General features: G+C 35.7%; 4 protein-coding genes across 13 annotated transcripts in view; 1 reads left to right on the plus strand and 3 right to left on the minus strand.

Annotated features, from left to right (window-relative positions):
• The window catches only part of LOC121731629 (CAP-Gly domain-containing linker protein 2), a 72,943-nt gene extending 70,613 nt beyond the window's left edge, over window positions 1-2,330 (minus strand). For 6 of the 9 annotated variants that reach the window (XM_042121169.1, XM_042121164.1, XM_042121163.1 and 3 more), the window contains exons 1-2: window positions 2,154-2,330; window positions 1,548-1,833 (exon numbers count right to left, since the gene is read on the minus strand). In XM_042121169.1, coding sequence (XP_041977103.1) covers window positions 1,548-1,752 — 205 coding nt within the window. In that variant the 5' untranslated portion in view covers window positions 1,753-1,833; window positions 2,154-2,330. The remainder of the gene's footprint in view (window positions 1-1,547; window positions 1,834-2,153) is intronic. The other 3 variants (XM_042121166.1, XM_042121162.1, XM_042121154.1) reach the window with 2 other exon arrangements.
• Window positions 2,331-4,325: 1,995 nt separating this feature from the next.
• LOC121732117 (protein pelota) lies at window positions 4,326-17,448 on the plus strand. 2 transcript variants are annotated; one of them, XR_006036323.1, is made up of 8 exons: window positions 4,326-4,506; window positions 4,589-4,832; window positions 5,509-5,763; window positions 6,091-6,313; window positions 6,978-7,170; window positions 8,305-8,411; window positions 10,091-10,418; window positions 17,437-17,448. XR_006036323.1 is itself a non-coding variant. In XM_042121912.1 (7 exons), the coding sequence occupies exons 1-7, from the start codon at window positions 4,466-4,468 to the stop codon at window positions 10,189-10,191; spliced, it is 1,164 nt and encodes a 387-aa protein (XP_041977846.1). In that variant the 5' UTR covers window positions 4,326-4,465; the 3' UTR covers window positions 10,192-11,204. The 2 variants fall into 2 exon arrangements, 1 of the variants encoding a protein (XP_041977846.1); XM_042121912.1 differs by lacking the exon at window positions 17,437-17,448 and having other exon boundaries at window positions 10,091-11,204.
• Window positions 11,193-15,555, minus strand: LOC121732115 (pescadillo homolog). The gene is made up of 6 exons (XM_042121911.1): window positions 15,402-15,555; window positions 15,092-15,325; window positions 13,985-14,356; window positions 13,158-13,878; window positions 12,569-12,753; window positions 11,193-11,494 (listed from the first exon to the last, which is right to left on the minus strand). The coding sequence occupies exons 1-6, from the start codon at window positions 15,423-15,425 to the stop codon at window positions 11,219-11,221; spliced, it is 1,812 nt and encodes a 603-aa protein (XP_041977845.1). The 5' UTR covers window positions 15,426-15,555; the 3' UTR covers window positions 11,193-11,218.
• Window positions 16,390-17,156, minus strand: LOC121732119. Its single transcript, XM_042121914.1, has one exon. It carries the CDS (start codon window positions 17,129-17,131, stop codon window positions 16,424-16,426), a length of 708 nt encoding a protein of 235 aa, XP_041977848.1. The 5' UTR covers window positions 17,132-17,156; the 3' UTR covers window positions 16,390-16,423.
• Window positions 17,449-17,660: the final 212 nt, after the last annotated feature.

Below are 17,660 nucleotides of genomic sequence, written 5' to 3' on the forward strand. Positions count from 1 at the left end.
GTAAAACTCGTTCTTAGGTGCTAGATAGCCATATAGGAACCCGTTTTACCGTATACGTTAAATACCTACGATAAAATGAAATATGACGACAAAACTGAGGTAACAGAATTAGATCATAGTTATTTACATCTAATAATCTTAATAGGAATCTTAGGTGACCTAATGTGAGACTTGTAAACACTTGTGAACGAGATACTGCTAGAACAGGGGCAGATTTATTAGATGTTGAACTATGAATAATAAAAACTAAGGAAATGTAACTCATATACTATTACCGTTTTAAAGGTTCCTTTCAAACTGTCATGCAACATCAGCCTGATACCGCTGAAGGCCACCTAAATATTGCAAATGTATTGAAAATGTGTACCTAGGTACACATTTTTGACAAGTATTGTAGAACATGTTTTTGACGGAGATACTTTTCCATAAATAGTTTTTATTATTTACTAGATGTTGAAGCATAATACTTCATATTAAAATATTATGTCAAACTTTCTATGCAGAAGCGTAGCGTGCATTCGCGGGGCCCCATATAATGTTTGGGGTCCCTTTATTACTTTTCGCATATTTTGTGAGATAGAAATAGAAATTTTCGATTAAGTTTTGCTTATGCAAGACTAGTTAATACATATAAAAATTAAAACAATATTTTCTGTTAAAAACTATACTGTATAGTATAATCCTCTTAGCAAGCTGTACTCTTAATCATCAGAACATTGTCAAAGTCAAATCCATCAATAATTACCTTTGATCAGTTAATAATTTGATGATCTAAAAGCGGATGAGTAAATTGACAAGAAGCAACATTCCACGAAAACATGACATCAAGCATGATTGGTCAATTGCAGTTTGATTGTTAAATAATTTTAATATTGTACCCTGAATCAGCTACTTTAATCCAAAAATAATGCAGTTTTAATGCAGTTTAGATCATATCAAACAGCAAAAATGTTTTTTTTAGTTTTGACCACACAAAATGTGTTTGACACTATTAAAAATTATATCAAAATAATGTTTTGTACTTTTATAATACCGATACTGCTGAGCATATTAAAAATAGCAGAATCTTAGGGTACTGTATTCATGTGTTTCGTTAGCTTAGGTGGCGGCTAAAGTTTTAGGTATTGTATTACTTATTATTTATCTCAATGGTAAAAAAAATTGTTATGTCTACCAGGATCTGATGACAATTTTTGACAGCAGATTTTCAAAAAATATCCTTGATCATTGGATAAATTTTTATATTTGCATGTTTCCCACACAGAATCAGCCGCTATAAGAAAAAAACATCAAAATGTTTTATTCCAATTACCCCGGTATTGCTAGATTCAATTTCTTTTCTCACTTTTTGCCATCAGATTCTGGTAGACCTATACATTGTGATATGGGATTGATTATTAAGTTAAGTTGATTTATTTGATATGTTTATGAAATATAAATAATGCTTAAATATCATCATGTGACAATAGACAAATCAATGTAAATATTAAAAAGCTAATTTAATTTGTCTATCTTCACTCAGGTAAACTATATTATAAATCACTTACCAGTTCTTGGTGACAGAGGGATGGCTGGTTTCGGAGCAGAATTCGAGCATAGTCTTCCAATTTTAGTAGGAGGCTTGAGGCCGGAGGGCTTGGCCAGGGTTGCAGGTCTGGTGGAGGTGGTGCTGACTGATGATGCATCTTCAGAGGACACAGACGACCGCATCGGCGGATTCGTATCACTCGGGGCTTCAGCTTGTTCACTCATTTTGCACTATTTCACTACCATTCACTACGTCATATTATTTACGCTATTGCGGTACAAATAAACGCGATCGTGAGAATTACACTGCAAAAATATATAAAAGAATGACAACATTCGAAAGCTAAAACTGTTAAACTAAAAATACCCCGAGTTCCCGCGTAATTAGAGGACGCGCGATCTGGATCACGGCCATATCGTAAAGGCAAATATAAATACGCATAAAGGATTTACAAATTTAGCTATTTGTCTTAATAATTATTACCGCCACAAACATAATAATAACCGTAAAGAAACGCAGGTATTTGCTACCTTCGGGTACAAAGTATTATATTTTTTAAAGACGAGTAGCTCGCGTAAACTTATGATTACTTCTACGCGGCACCGAGAAAAATATTATAGCATACCTTTCGGAGGAAATGGAGCACAAAAAGAGCTTGCCGTGACTTAGAAAAAATAGCAAAATTTTACCGCTCTCCGACCAGCTGAGCTTGACGTTATCACTTCACTACACAACACCAATCACACTATAATTATTTATATCGAAATTCACAATTACAATAGTTTTATTTTAAGTTTATATCATAAAATAGTTATAAATACTTTTGAAATAAGAAATTATACTAATTTACACAAAGTTCAAAAGGAGCAAATTATTATGACGTTCACGATCACAGATTACTAGTACTTAAACCGTTTATTTGTTCACGATTCACGCCAGAAAAAAAACACTGGTATCGCATCCATTGAACATTATAAATGTCAAACACGTGCGGTGCTTCAAATTTTTGTTGTACATTGCTTGTTTTTTATACGGAGATTTTTAAAGAGCCGAGGCCCAAGAGGTCACAATTTTACTATTGTGGTAGGCCGTAGTCCGTAGGTACAATTATTATCAAACCTACTATTTGTACCTTTTCTAAGCTTTTACAGGATATTGTATAGCTGTGGGAGTTGGGACAATATATTATAATATTAGGTGCGAATTACGATAGGTAGAGGTAAGAATAATAATAATTATTAAAAGAACGCTGTCGAAAGAGTCAGAAGTCAGGAGTCAGAAGTCAGAAGACAGGATTTATTGGAGACGTGGGAGAGCCATGCTTCGGCACGAATGGGCCGGCTCGACCGGAGAAATACCACGTTCTCACAGAAAACCGGCGTGAAACAGCGCTTGCGCTGTGTTTCGCCGAGTGAGTGAGTTTACCGGAGGCCCAATCCCCTATTCCCTATCCTACCCTATTCCCTTCCCTTCCCATCCCTACCCTTTCAGTTGACCCGTTTGCTCGTTTGCCCCCTTATTTCATAAAAAAAAAAGAATTATACATTTTGGTTTTGACAACATCTTACTTTTTACTTCGACTTTGACTAGACTTTTGACCAGGGCTTCAAATACCGGTATTTTTTCATAACGTTATTGCTTCAAGATAACAGTATGAAAATTTACCCGATACTAGAAATAACGGTAAAAATTGTAATTAATACTGGTAAATGCTATAACGGTAAATATATGTTCTTTGATAACGTTACCTTTTGTAAAATAAGTACTTAATTTAATCAGTCAGTTCAGTATGCAGTATGCACAAAATTAAACTAGACTAGACGTGTCTGGTGGCCAGTAGGTATATATTATAGGAAAAATGACGTCTAGTGAGAATGACATGGTCAGTACTCAGTAGTTCAGTGCTCAGTATCTTTGTTCAAATATTACTAATTTATGGTTTGTATAGTAAATTATTGTATTGTCAGCACGTGCACATCCATACTAATATTATAAATGCGAAAGTGTGTCTGTCTGTCTGTCTGTTACCTCTTCACGCGAAAACCGCTGAACCGATTTTGCTGAAATTTGGAATGGAGATACTTTAGGTCCCGGGAAAGGACATAGGATACTTTTTGTCCGCAAAATGTACGGTCCCCGCGCGATAAACGAGTTTTGGCGCAACGGAATTGCGGGCGTCATCTAGTTATCCATATTTTGCCAATGCCAACGGACATAGGTACCTTGCATAATTTTCTGCATTCATCGACTAAACAAATTGCAGCACCATCTTGACTTGCTGAGTCAAAGTTTTTTTTTAAATGAAAATAAGGGGGCGAACGAGCAAACGGGTCACCTGATGGAAAGCAACTTCCGTCACATGGACACTCGCAGCATCAGAAGAGCTACAGGTGCGTTGCCGGCCTTTTAAGAGGGAATAGGGTAATAGGGGAGGGTAGGGAAGAGAAGGGAAGGGAATAGGGGAGGGGATTATGCCTCCGGTAAACTCACTCACTCGGCGAAACACAGCGCAAGCGCTTTGCACGCCGGTTTTCTGTGAGAACGTGGTATTTCTCCGGTCAAGCCGGCCCATTCATGCCGAAGCATGGTTCTCCCACGTATATAAAAACTGCTTTTGACCTGACAATATTAAGAAACGATGTTGAAAATTGTATGCAACAATACTGTTTTCCCGCCATTTATAATTCTTGACACTGGCCATGGTTATATAGCCGAAGTGCCATAATAAGAAAAAAAAAGTCAATTTGACAGCTGTCATTGGTATCAAAATAATATGTCATCAGCATAAAAGGTCAAGTTGGATTTTGTTGTTTTTTTCGCAAAATAAATGTTTAAAACATTTATAAATTTAGGTTAAAATATTCGAGAACCATCTCCAGTAAAATCCTCTTCATTAAAAATTACAAGAATGCAGTGTTATTGATTAATTAATTGAAAATGAAGCTGGTTTTCAAAGATATCGAGAAAGATGGATCAGGGTAAGTTTTCGTCCATACGGGGACTAACAGTACCTATAGTTTATGTTTTTTTTCATTTTATTCATATTGTGGTCCATTCAAGGTGTATTGCGCTCATCCCGGAGGAGTCTGAAGATATGTGGCATGCATATAACCTGATAGCTGAAGGTGACTCGGTAACTGCCTCTACAGTGAGAAAAGTACAAACTGAATCTTCGACAGGGTCTTCCACGAGCAGTAGGGTTAGGACTACCCTAACAATAACCGTGGAGACCATAGACTTTGATACCCAAGCATGTGTGCTAAGATTAAAAGGCCGAAATATAGTGGAGAATCAATATGTAAAGGTAATTATTTGCTGCCTTCTGAAGTTTTTATACTAATTATTATTATATACCGTAAATATGTTGGTAAACAACTTCTTTTAGTTGGGGAGGGGAAGAGGGGATTTCGGGATAAGCTCGCTTTTATTTTAAATATTGAAATATCATCGGATCTGTCAGATTAAGATAGGGGATATTCGGTATACCCCAAAGAAGCTTCCATATTATAAAGCACTGACAATTCAAAGGTTAGGTAAGCCCGTAGGGACATTTTAAGATATAAAAAAATAAAGCTTCATATTTTCCTAACTGAGCTTCGCAGATATTTTATTTTGCACTAAACTAAATGATTTAGTCCTTGTTGTCTAAAATATATTTATAATTAACCTAAATAAGCAATTTTCTGGATATATTTTCTTCTTCAAAACTTTTAAATGGCTGCAGTTTAACCCACCGCTAAAATAAAAAACGCTCTTATTGTTTTTTAGCAGTTTTACCTAATGTAAAAAACCTACTAGGTCTCCATGACGCTTGAGTGACTACAAAATTAGCACCTTCCCCTCCCTACTATTTAAGGGAATTGTCATTTAATCCTTTGATTGCAGATTCTTGGAAATGCTATTGTATTCTATAATTGTTGTAATCACTGGTGCGCTTATGGGGATTGAAGGATTAATTAAGGTGCATTCATATTTTCCAGATGGGTGCATATCACACATTAGATCTGGAATTAAATAGGAAGTTTGTTTTGAAAAAGCTACTATGGGATTCGGTTGCATTAGAAAGGGTGGAGATGGCATGTGATCCAGCGGCCTCGGCAGATGTTGCTGCGGTTGTAATGCAGGAGGGTCTCGCTCACGTCTGTCTCATCACACCCTCCATGACACTGGTCAGGTCTAAAATAGACATAACAATACCAAGAAAAAGGAAAGGATTTACGCAACAGCATGAAAAGGTAGACTACTTGGCCTATTTCAAGTGTGTGTCAATTACAGAATAACTAACTTTCCTTAGTTCCGTTTTGTTACAAAAACAAATGTATGGGACTTCTTAAAGAAACAACAATATACCTACCTACTTATTATGAAAAATAGTTAAATATTTGTCATTTTACCTTTTTAAATTATTTAAAATTGAAAAAACTTTTATAACACTTTGTAATTATTGCAATTTGCAATAAAACCATAACAAATTAAGTTTTTATTTTTCACCAATACTTACATAAAAAAATTCTGCCATTGCCAAGAATATGACGTCTAAGAATATACCATTTATTTTTTAGGGCTTGTCTAAATTTTATGAAGCAGTCATGCAGGGGATTCTCAGGCACATTGACTTTAGTGTTGTGAAATGTATAATCCTGGCATCTCCGGGTTTTGTCAAGGATCAGTTCTTTGACTACATGATGCAGCAGGCCATCAAGACAGATAACAAACTTCTCATTGATAACAAATCTAAGTTTCTCCTAGTAAAAGCTTCTTCTGGATTCAAGCATTCCTTAAAAGGTATAATATGTTTTGAATGTATAATATTTAATTTACGAATATTGATTGTTTTTTTTTTTAATATTCATTATTACAATCTGTCAACAAATCATTATCAGAATGGGCATTGTCCAAAAAGAAACACATGTACTTTTTATATTTTTTTTCGTTAAAATAGGGTATTTTAAGAATATAAATTAAATAATTTTGAAATTCATTGGCTAGTTTTTTCTCAAAAAATGTTTAAGATTTCGCTCTGACGTCATCATCGGCGGCCAATAATTGACCTCTGCAGTATGTTTTAAATTTCCTTTCAATCTTATTTATAATGGCTGGTTCGTCAAATGCATGTTCTCATTATGTGAAAGCTGATACGAGAAGCGAAAAGTTCGAAACGTAATGTTGGTCGAATTTATTGCTAATTTAACGCCATTGAAGGTCAAACAAAGGTTAAACATATTTGTTCAAAAATATAAGTAACCAATGGGTATTTTCTTCGTTTATATACAGAAAAACGATCACTGACCTTATTCCTCGAAATGTTTTTGTAATGAGCAAAATTAAAAAAAAATGGACAATCCCCATTAAGCAAGTATTGTTGTAAAACATAAGTAGCTTTAAAAATCCTCCAAATTGTACAATCCAGGTAATGTTTATGAATACACTTTCAATTTTTATTTTGCAGAGGTATTACAGGAGCCAGCTGTGATGGCAAAAATTTCGGACACTAAAGCTGCGAGCGAGGTGAAACTCCTACAGAACTTCTACACCATGCTCCAACTTGAGCCAGCCAAAGCATTTTATGGGAAGAAACATGTTGAGAGAGCCAATGAGGCCCTGGCTATTGAGATACTCATGATATCTGACAAATTATTCAGGTAAAAAATATTTTACATAAGTAATTTATACTTACTAGAGATCGCCCAATGGTCGAAATTCGACCATAGTTTCAACGACATTTAGGACTACAGCTACCTATATTTTGTAAAAAAATATTTACTTTATCATATTTTTTTAACTCTTGTCTCTGGGACTCAGCTGATCTCAGACTGGCCGTGTAAGCATTGTCTAATAGTAGCTAAGATTCAATAAAAAAAACTATAGTCCATTTTCAATTTGTCACCTTGTTGTCAAAAGACTTCAACCATAAATAAAAAGAGTATAATTCGTATGTATAGGGTTGTCACTCAAAAATCTGTAATTTTTCCTAGTGTGTGTGTTGTAGTGTGTGTAATGTTTTATTTGTTAAAAAATGTACGATAAAAGCATAATTTCAAAATAATATTAGCTCGATGCACTCCTTCATCATTTTTACATGGGTAAACTATAACTGTACAAAATTTCATTCACCTACGTTTCCCTGTTTTACGTCAAAAGGGATACAAAGTTTTTGGCTCACGTATATGATACGTTATAATATAACGATCGATTGGACGCGTCGTAACTTGTAATGTTACCGACGTTATTGTATTCTTTCGTTATGTTACAAAATGATGGTAACGTCTACAAAAATTATAACGCGGTGGGTGAGATAATATAAAATAATGTGTTTGTTGCATATTTAGAATAATATAATCGTTAGAAGGCATTTTTGGTTAATTTTATTATGTTGCAAATATAATAATATAATTTAAATAATTGAAATGAATTGGTCTATATACAATTTTAAATCGACAACGATCGACCGAAAATCGCGCGCGATCGGCGCCGCGCTAGGTCAGTGACCGCGCGATACGTTATAATAATAATATAACGTAGTGTCTAAGGAGGATATTACATTGTAATACTAGGCAGCATGTAATACACACAATGTAATACACTCAATTTATCTTGTTCTTATAATATTTAATACTGTAACATTACAATGACGACAATGCAGTCAAAATATTATGCCCTCAATGAGGGAGCACCTTTAAATTTTAAAGTACTGCTAGCGCCATCTTGTAGCGAATAGGCGCATTAATCATAGAAAGTATGCAAAACCTATAATAGCCTGTGTTTTATTATTCCAGATGTCAAGACATACAGACCCGAAAGGAGTATGTGGCCTTAGTGGATTCGGCAAGAGAGAACGGCTCAGATGTGAGAATATTCTCCAGCATGCATGTTTCTGGCGAACGTAAGTTTCTCAGATTTAATTTAATTTTAATTTGTTAAACCGTACTTAGCACCAGAGCCTGCTATAAATTAAATAGCTGACTTGGCAATAGCTTGGCAAAAATTGTTTTGTCATATAAATTATTTCTAGTACCAATATAAAAAGTAGATAAAAACCTATTCTCAAATCTCAGGCCTAAATGCACAATACAATATTTCATTAAAATCGGTTGAGTCGTTTTGAAGGAGTTCAGAGAAGGAGCGCACAAACACTGTGACACGAGAATTTTATACATTACTTAGATAAAAATAATAATCGATATATTATGTGTGCCTTGTAACTTCTTTGGATCTGTCCCTTATGTAGGGAACACTGTGATTACTGTTCACCTATGAGGCTGACATTAACACTGAGTGTTAAAAGCCTCTGTAAAATAAAAAAATAAAAAAAACTTCTTTGAATTTCTATTTCCCTTGGTCACTGCATAATGTGTGAACGGCAGGGTCGATTTTGATGAAATTGGACAGATGTGAAGTAAAGGATAAGAATAGAATATAGAATAGAATAGGATAAGAATAGAATAACTCTTAATATGACAACACCCCGCCAAGTATCTCTCGTACGAAATTAGCTTCGTACGATTTTTTACCTGTGGTTTCGTGCGCGCCAGTTAAAGTCCCGAAAAATAGCTTATGTTATTCCACTGTGTGTGGTTTAAGGAGTGAGCACACTGAGACGGGCCGTGCCGGGGCTCAGCGTACCGGGGCTCATCGAAAAATCAGCCTCCATACAATTTGTATGGAAGCGGATGCGCGTATCGCACACTGTGTCGGGGCGCAGGGTAAAATTTTAATGGCGACCTATACAAAAAAAAAATAACTGGCTTCAATTATGATTCGACGTATATTCGAGTAGGGTGGTTTACAAAAAAATAACCACGATGGCTTAGCCACCTAACCTAACCCAAAAAAGTCGTATTGGTCCGCAGCCCAACTCACCTGACTGCAACGATTCGTCGCCCCGCCCCCATTTGAATTCGCACGCATTTAACAATATGTAGTTTTCATTAAAACACGTATCAAAATATAAAATATAAAGCCTCAAATAGAATATCAGTAACCAATTATCATTAATAAAGTAGCTCACAAAAGTTTGCTCAAAATGAACTTTTTAGTCGGTAGCTCGTAATAAATAACCTCACTTAGAAAAATTGAATCTATATTTAATATTGAAGTTGCCCGCTATGTATTTCCAGTCGCTCACTTAGTAACACAGTCGCTCGGATAGAATTTTAATATCTAAAATAGATTAATCGCAATCCACATTTTGTAAGCTCGTTTTGGATTTTATTATAAATCAATATTAGTCGTTAGTTTAGTTTATTTTTCGCTTAGTCAAATTAATACCGCTCATGTTATTAAAACAGTATGTTCATCATCAGTCGCAAAGTAATTTTTTATTCGCTCGTTTTATTATTTCCCGTTTTTAAATTACGCGACAAAAACCATTTTGTCGCTTACGCTCTTTCCATTTCTTGTTTTCTATGAGAGGCAAAAAAAAAAAAAGAATAACCGGTTATTATTCTCGCTTGGTTAGTTCCCGAACCGGTGATAGGCAAAAGTAGAGTGAAAACATTTGTTCCTTTATTCAGAAATAAAACAATTTAAATTTTTTTGTTAAGAAAAATATTGCTTTTTCAGAGTTGGACCAGCTGACTGGAATTGCGGCTGTTCTGAGGTTTCCGATGCCAGAACTGGAAGACAGCGACGCGGATAATGATAGTGATTCAGATTCCGGTTAATTTGCCTTTTGGAAGTTCGTTGAATAAGACATCCGTGTACTATCAGACAAATTGATTCATACATACTGCAGTGGGCTTACGTAAATTGGTTAGGTTATGCCGAGCCTAGCTCACAGAATATAAATATTGATTGACATAACACGACCAAATAACTTTGGCCCGCCATCTGCCTAAAGGCGCGTTCAGACGTGCGCGTCTTCTGCGCAGGCGGATATAGCTCGCGTCGCGTGTTATTCCAAACGCTATAGTAATTTGAGGTACTATGATAAATTACATAAGGCTTATTTTCATACATTTCCACGAATGATCCATGACCGCACCCCTAAGAATCAATTTCTCTGATGGTATTCCTAATGTTAATATTGCAGCCAAAAATAGTTGTATCATTTTTAAAGGTGGACACAAAATGTACCATTTAATCGAGCTTCCAATTGCCATGTTATAAAATAATAGTAAAGTCTGAAATAAGAATTAATTTGCAACTTTTATACTGTACATAATTTATTTTCAAAATATATTTTAAATTGCCTTTTATGCATTCTTATTCATGATGCTGTTTTAATGATTTGTTTTAGCAATTTAAAATAAGAACTCTAAAGTCGAAACTATCAATTGGCTAAAATGATGTATTTTCTCAGAAGAACATTTTTATGAAGATTAAAAATTATGTTCCACACTTTCAATAATCATATGCTGGTTCAATGATTGTTATATAGTTTTATTAGTATTTTGTTGACATATTCTGTTATTGTATTTAATTACTGTAAAAGGTACAAGTACCTGTTTGTATTAATATAATATTGATAAAGATGTCATGTTGATTGTAAGGGTCAGTCACATTAAGACGCGACGCGACGACGCTTGAAGCTGCTGTAATAATATTTTGCATCGCCCTGTCACGATATCGAGCGTAACTTCGATTTTGTATCGATATACGTGCGCGTTTCGAACGTCTCGGTGTGAGTGACCACAAGTTGAAAAAATGACAAATTAAAGTACAATTAAGCAGTAAAGTGTGTTTTATTGTTTACGAGGAAGCAGCATCAATAGCTTGCATTTTCTGCTGACGTTTAACAGCTTTTTTCTCTGCTTTAACTTTCTCGTCATGAAGACGTCTCTTCTTTCTAAGTAGCCAAATGTCTTTCTTTCTCTTTTCTTGCCCAGCCTTCATGCTCTTGTACAGATTCCTGTGTTTCTTCTGGACGAGTTTTTCGCGAAGTCTGAATGCTTGCTTGTCTTCTATCTCTTTCTGGTATGGATGTTCTTTGTAGGGTACTCCAGTTGTAACAGCCATAGATTTTTTCTGTAAGTAAAATAAATAAGATTACATTCAAAATATTACCAAGCAAATACTATAATGTTAGCAATAAAATAAATTGTATAAATACAAAAAAATCAGGTTTATGTGCTTTTTTTATAACATTGCACAGCGTACGGAGGAGACGAAAAATCGGAAATTTTCTATTTTCTTCAATTTTGAACAGGCATTAATATTATGAATTCAGGAGTAGAACACCCGCGTGTCAAATCGAAATAGTTTTGATGCTACGAGCTACCAAAGTTTAGCATTTTTTTGCGGCCCGGAAGGGAAAAATCCATATTTCTCCAAAACTTTTACGTAATAAATAAAATTTTGTGTACCACCTGAAAGCCTATTAAATAAGGCATATTTCAAGCTTTTTTTCTAATTCGCCGTATCAATATTTTAGATACAATAAAATAATTTTCAGTTTTAGCTTTTTATTTTTTTTATCCAAAACTAAACAAAAGATGCAATCGAAAATATCAACAAATTAAAGGTATACAAGCATTCTATACGCACAAAAAAAAAAACACCCGTGAGATCCGTTTACAACCACTGCTAAATCAATTTATTTAATTTACTAGGCTTTTAGGTGGAATACAAAATTTTATTTATTACGTAAAAATTTTGGAGATATATCGATTTTTCGCTTCCGGGCCGCAAAAAATCGCTAAACTTTGGTAGCTCGTAGAATAAAAACTATTGCGAATTGACACGCGGTTGTTCTACTCTCGTATTCATAATACTAATGCCCATTCAAAATTGAAGAAAAAAGAACATTTCCGATTTTTCGTCTCCTCCGTACACTGTGCATTGCAAAGTTTATTAGGTTAATAAATCCTTGGTGTTGTTTTTGAAGTCATAGTTATTATTTAAATAATTAAAACGGACAAAGTATACTACTTGTAACTCTTCTATTTGGCTAGTGGGCCCCTAGATGATCAATTTTATTGTGCAATATATTACAATAGGATTGAAAGGCGGGTAAAATATTGGACAATACATGATATTATGCGACAAAATTGATTGTCTAGGGGCCCGCTTCCATCAGATATTAATTGACAAATGACAAACCTTCTCTTTCGCCAGTTTCTTCTTTTCTGGATCAACGTCATCATCATCCTCTTCGGAAGATGAATCCTGCTCAACCTCTTGTTGGTACTGTTTTGTGATGGCAGCTTCTCCATCTTCGTCTTCTTCATTTTCCTCTTTTTCCTCATCGGTCGCTTCCTCTATTTCTTCATCAGACGATTCAGCCTCTGTAATAAAATATTAAAATAATTAATGATTAATATTTTCATAAAAATGAATGTGATTGTGCAAGATATATGGGTTTGTTATTTGGATACAAAATATTGTTCATATCAAAATGTATCTTCTAGTAATGAATTTTTAAAAGGAGTTACACAGTGGATTCATTATCTATTTACAGTTGTTGACCTTGTCAGTTAATTCAAGAAGCCCCAAGCGGCCACATCCGGCCGCGATAACAATAGATAAGCTATTGTGTCTCGTTTTTCTGTGATCGAAAGGTTAAATAACACTTCCCATATATCAGATAGTGACAGCATTGGAGTAACAAATTATCTGTGTAAATATTTTTTTGGTTACAATGATGTCTGACATTGTGAAACAAGACAAGAGTTAGATTTTTTTTTATTACCTAGATGTTTGAAGTCAGGATCATTGAGTGCCCTCTGTTCAGGTGGTATGTACACTTGGTCCTTAGTTTTATCAATAAATGGTGACAGATGTGGCGGTAAAACAGCGCCCATTAAATACTGATTGATGGGCAGCAAAGTTCTAGCATTAACGCTGTCAAACACCCACTGGGGCTGGACGTAGTAGCGTGATAGGTACTGCTTGTCCATGCTCGGCCTATCCACAATTTGGTACGCAATAGACTCATCTGACTCATCAAAAGTTGCTCCAACAAACAGGTTGCGGTCCCATGAGACTTCACCACCGAAACAACGAATGATAAAAACTAAGGGCTCCCTTGGTACTTCTCTGTTGATGAAGAACTTGACACCTTTGAATAGTGTTTTTAGTTTTTTCACTTTCTCTTGTTCCTGTCGGGCTTCCTCTAATTTTTCAGGGTCCTTATCGTCTGTATCAAATACGTCAATCTCTGGAATTTCCTCCTGCTCATGTGCCCCTGCCACTTTTGCAAGTGATAAGTTCATGGCAGCTATTCTCTCAGCTACATAAGCATTCTCATCTACCAAGTCTTTCTCCTCACTGTTGAATGCAGCTGTTAGTTTGGGCGGATAGACAAGGTTGAGGGAATTAAATAATTTGAAATTCACAAATCCCAGAAGCATGACATAGAACTCCACAAAGGTGGACATAATCTTGAAGTCTACTTCGTCTTTGTTTTGAGGCTGGAAAAAATTTATTACATTTATAAAAAAAGCAGCTAGTAACAAAATATTTATCTATAGTCTTTTATGACCAAATATTATATTTTTAGGGTAATTTGACGCTTACCTGGAAAGAGAAGTGGTGAGGTACAATCCATGTAATAGTCTGTCCTTCAATTTCAGCTTGGTAATAGTAGCCCTTGACGGAAATGAAGACTCGTCGGAGAGCCTTAGCAGCGATCACAGCATGCATGAACTCTATGGTAAGCCTTCTGCACAATAAAGACTGGTCTCTTGGAACCCTCTTGAGTGAGGGGAATGTGCTGAACAGGAAACACAGCGTGAGACAGTCATCGAGGTCTCTTAAAGCATCTATGTAAGTTGGATACCGCTCTTTCACAATGTGGTCAATGTTTATGTCTGGATAGTCTCTTAGATATGTCCTCATTTTCTTGTATTCTCGCATGGCTCTGGCTTTACGAATTTTTTGTTGGAAGACCTTAAACATAATTTTTGATTATACAGTGTAAACTCCATGTAACGTCACTCTATTTAACGACAAACTCTCTAAAGCGTCGAAATCAGTTGAGTTTGGTTGGTTTAGCTTGTCTACCATACAATGGTACACTCTACATAGCATCACACCCACTCACAATAACGTCAGCATTACAACAATTGAACAATAAAAAGTACCTTTTAAATTACTAAAATTAGTAAAAAATGCGCAGCTGTGTACGTTTTTTTGTCGCATTGTTATCCTAGCCCGCAATAAACTTGACTTTTGGCATCATGCATACAGAATTTTCTAAGAAATTAGTCCTTTTGTTTAGAAATTGAGATTGATTGCATGTGTAGGCTGTTTTTGACCCTAGTCCCTGACTAATAATAAGTAGTCATGGATTATTAATATCTATTCGTTATCATATTCTCAGTTATACATAAACTTTTAAACTGTATATATGGTTAGTAAAAGAAAATCACTGTATATTGACGAAAAAGTATTGATTTTTCTTCTCTCCAACAACTCTATATAACGTCATAAAATGCACGGTCCCTTCAGTGTTGTTATATAGAGTTTACACTGTATTCTAAATTTTGTACTGTTAACTAAAAGGTCAGCTGGTTGTAATAAATACCACAGAATAGATGGTAATAAATAAAATACAGAATAGGTTGTAATAAATACCAGAATAGATACAAGTATTTTACACAGGAAATCACAAATAAACTTCACCTTTAATTCCCTTAGTTTCCATATTATTGGCTCGTGTAGAAGGAACTTTATGTCCTTTGTGTGATATAAGGTCTTGATACCACCTGCACCTTTTTGGGCCCTTTTACGATTTCTCGGCTCACGAGGATAAATTCCTTTTAAAATACAAATTCGTCTAAAATCTTTCAGAGACAGTTGGAGTTTTTTTAATGCAGCTTTCCTGGTCATAAACTGTGCTCCTTCACCGGAGGAATACTGGAATTATAAAATTTTTGGTTATGTTGTTGACAAAACACGTGTGCATATTTTTTTAACGATTTCACTAACATACCTTCTTTTTCTTCTTGGAAACCATTTTTGTAAAGTTATATTAACACTTCTGTTGTTTTATTACTGACTGTGTATTTGTTTTTGGATTAGAATTAATTTTATTTCATATTTTCATATCAACTCCGCACATCACCAGGAATAAAATGACAGTTGACAACTGACACCTGTCGTTTTTCTGACGTTGATTGACGTTTTTTTTTTTAATATGCTATAAGAACCTCGAAAGCGCTAAAGAAAGGAAACTCAAAGATAGCGTTTTCGGCATAAAGAATAAATATACCTAGCGGAATAGAGAAACAAAGGCCTGAGCAAGAGAGATGTCACTATCAGTAACACTGCGTGATAAAAAGAGACGCGTGATACATGACAGCAGCACTCTTTTTTGACGTCCAGTCGACACGTGCCGCACGTTGACAATTTAATCTCATAGAAATCATGTTCAATCATGGTTGTGTAAGGGTATACGTACACATATTTTTCACACAGATGAAAAACAATTTCGGTTACGTTTGACACCTCGAGATTGTTGCTCTATTCCGCTAGGTATATTAACTTTATGGTTTTCGGCATTTATCTGAATTCTGAACTGCCCCGGGGCAGGGTGGGCCGGCAGGATACGGAAACATCCGAAGTTTAAAATAAGAACATAAACTACGTATTGAATACCTGCGTTCCATTTGATGTTAAAAGCGATTAAAACGCTCAAAATGACTCCTATTTTGAGCGTTTTTATCGTTTTTAACATCAAATGGAACGCGGGGATAGTAGTAAGCTAGTGCAATACCTACGTAGTTTATGTTTTAAACTTCGGATCATGTTTCGGTATCCTGTCATGTCGGCCCACCCTGCCGTTCAGTTCAGATGCCGAAAACGATATTATATTATATAAAAATTAAATATTAGAATAATAATTAATGCCGATGTTCATGGTAAAAATAAAAATCGATAGTTGGGCACTTAAAATTTAAGTTTTATTAACAATGTAAATATAAATAATTAACGTTTACAATTTACAATTTCTTATCAAGAAGATTCGTCACTATTTTCAGTTTGTTTTTGGGTTGTGGCTTCCTTTTGAGTCTGAGCCCAGGCATTTGGGTCAACCATGAGGTATTGGTAAGGGTAGGAGTACGCCTGAGGCCAGTACGGTGGGACAGATAAAGCTGCCGCTCCTTTGTCTTTCGCCTCCGCTCCGGCGAAGGTGGTCATCGCTCTAGACATGGCCGCCATCATTTGGGGATAGAAGTGTTGGAAAGCCGAGTACTGAGTGCCTTCAGGCCACGCAGGAGTCCCTCCTTCGGCATTGGCGGCGACTGCATACGGGCACGGTGCGAGCACATTGCCATCAGTTGAAGTCGGGAACGGCAGCGCGTAGGCGTAGTTGATGGGTGGAGTGACTGGAGTCGCCGGGGCTCGTTTCTGCGTCGATCCCGTTTCCTCCTGAGAAGTAGCTTTGGCCAGGGTCGAGGTTAACGTCACCGGCAGAGCTGCGGTGGGTTGCAACTGCGAAGCGGCCGGTAAGAAGTTGATGGGTTGGTCTGTTAGCCACTGCGACTTGGTTCCCGTATTCTCTGTTGCTGCGACAAAGAGGTCTCCTGTGGTTCCGTCGGCTGAGGGCTTGATGTACAGACCTTGTACGGGTTGGAGTTGGCTGGTATCGCTCCAAACCACGTGACTACTACATAAAGTAACCGACAGAGAAACAGACAGGAAAAGGGAGATCCTCCCCATGTTTAACGATTACGAATACTCATGGTTTTCTAAAGTAATTTACTTTTATAGTTCTCAATAGATGTTATCACAGGATCTCTGATTTTGATGACGATAAGTCATACTTAAAATAAGACACGTTTGTTTTAATAACTCGCATTTTATCACGTTAGTCTCGATACGAAGATACAAACTCTTAATTTGATTTAGAACGACAATGTCTTACTTTTTTTTTACGTCCGTGGTCTTACTAAATTCTTAGAAATCGTCATCGAAATAAATATGAGTTAGCATAAATGTTTAAACTATGTTTAAAGTATAATCAGGTCACTGTGTTAAATATTATGTATAGTTTAGTCAGTGGCGGGGCAAGACCTAAATTTGATGTGGGCAAGATATATACCTAATATATTGCGAGGCCCCCTGAAATATATTTTGCGAGGCCCCTGATGGATGACGCAAGAGGACGGATTTGTTGAGAGAAAGATTTTTTTAATACTCAAAATTTTATTACAAAACTTTTTCTTTATGAATATTTGAGTATCAAAAC

The sequence above is a fragment of the Aricia agestis genome, chromosome 11, assembly GCF_905147365.1.
Source record: "Aricia agestis chromosome 11, ilAriAges1.1, whole genome shotgun sequence".
NCBI lineage: Eukaryota > Metazoa > Arthropoda > Insecta > Lepidoptera > Lycaenidae > Aricia > Aricia agestis.

What these genes read in the sequence shown, in the direction of transcription:
- LOC121732117 (XM_042121912.1), top strand. Translation starts at nt 4,466, where the DNA reads ATGAAGCTGGTTTTCAAAGATATCGAGAAAGATGGATCAGG. An exon ending in ATTCAAGCATTCCTTAAAAG is followed by an intron (nt 6,314 to 6,977) that starts GTATAATATGTT and finishes TTTATTTTGCAG; the next exon opens with AGGTATTACAGGAGCCAGCT. An exon ending in CATGCATGTTTCTGGCGAAC is followed by an intron (nt 8,412 to 10,090) that starts GTAAGTTTCTCA and finishes TTGCTTTTTCAG; the next exon opens with AGTTGGACCAGCTGACTGGA.
- LOC121732119 (XM_042121914.1), bottom strand. Translation starts at nt 17,131, where the DNA reads ATGGGGAGGATCTCCCTTTTCCTGTCTGTTTCTCTGTCGGTTACTTTA.
- LOC121732115 (XM_042121911.1), bottom strand. Translation starts at nt 15,425, where the DNA reads ATGGTTTCCAAGAAGAAAAAGAAG. An exon ending in TCCTGACTTCAAACATCTAG is followed by an intron (nt 12,754 to 13,157) that starts GTAATAAAAAAA and finishes ATTTTATTACAG; the next exon opens with AGGCTGAATCGTCTGATGAA. An exon ending in AGAAACTGGCGAAAGAGAAG is followed by an intron (nt 11,495 to 12,568) that starts GTTTGTCATTTG and finishes TTTTACTTACAG; the next exon opens with AAAAAATCTATGGCTGTTAC.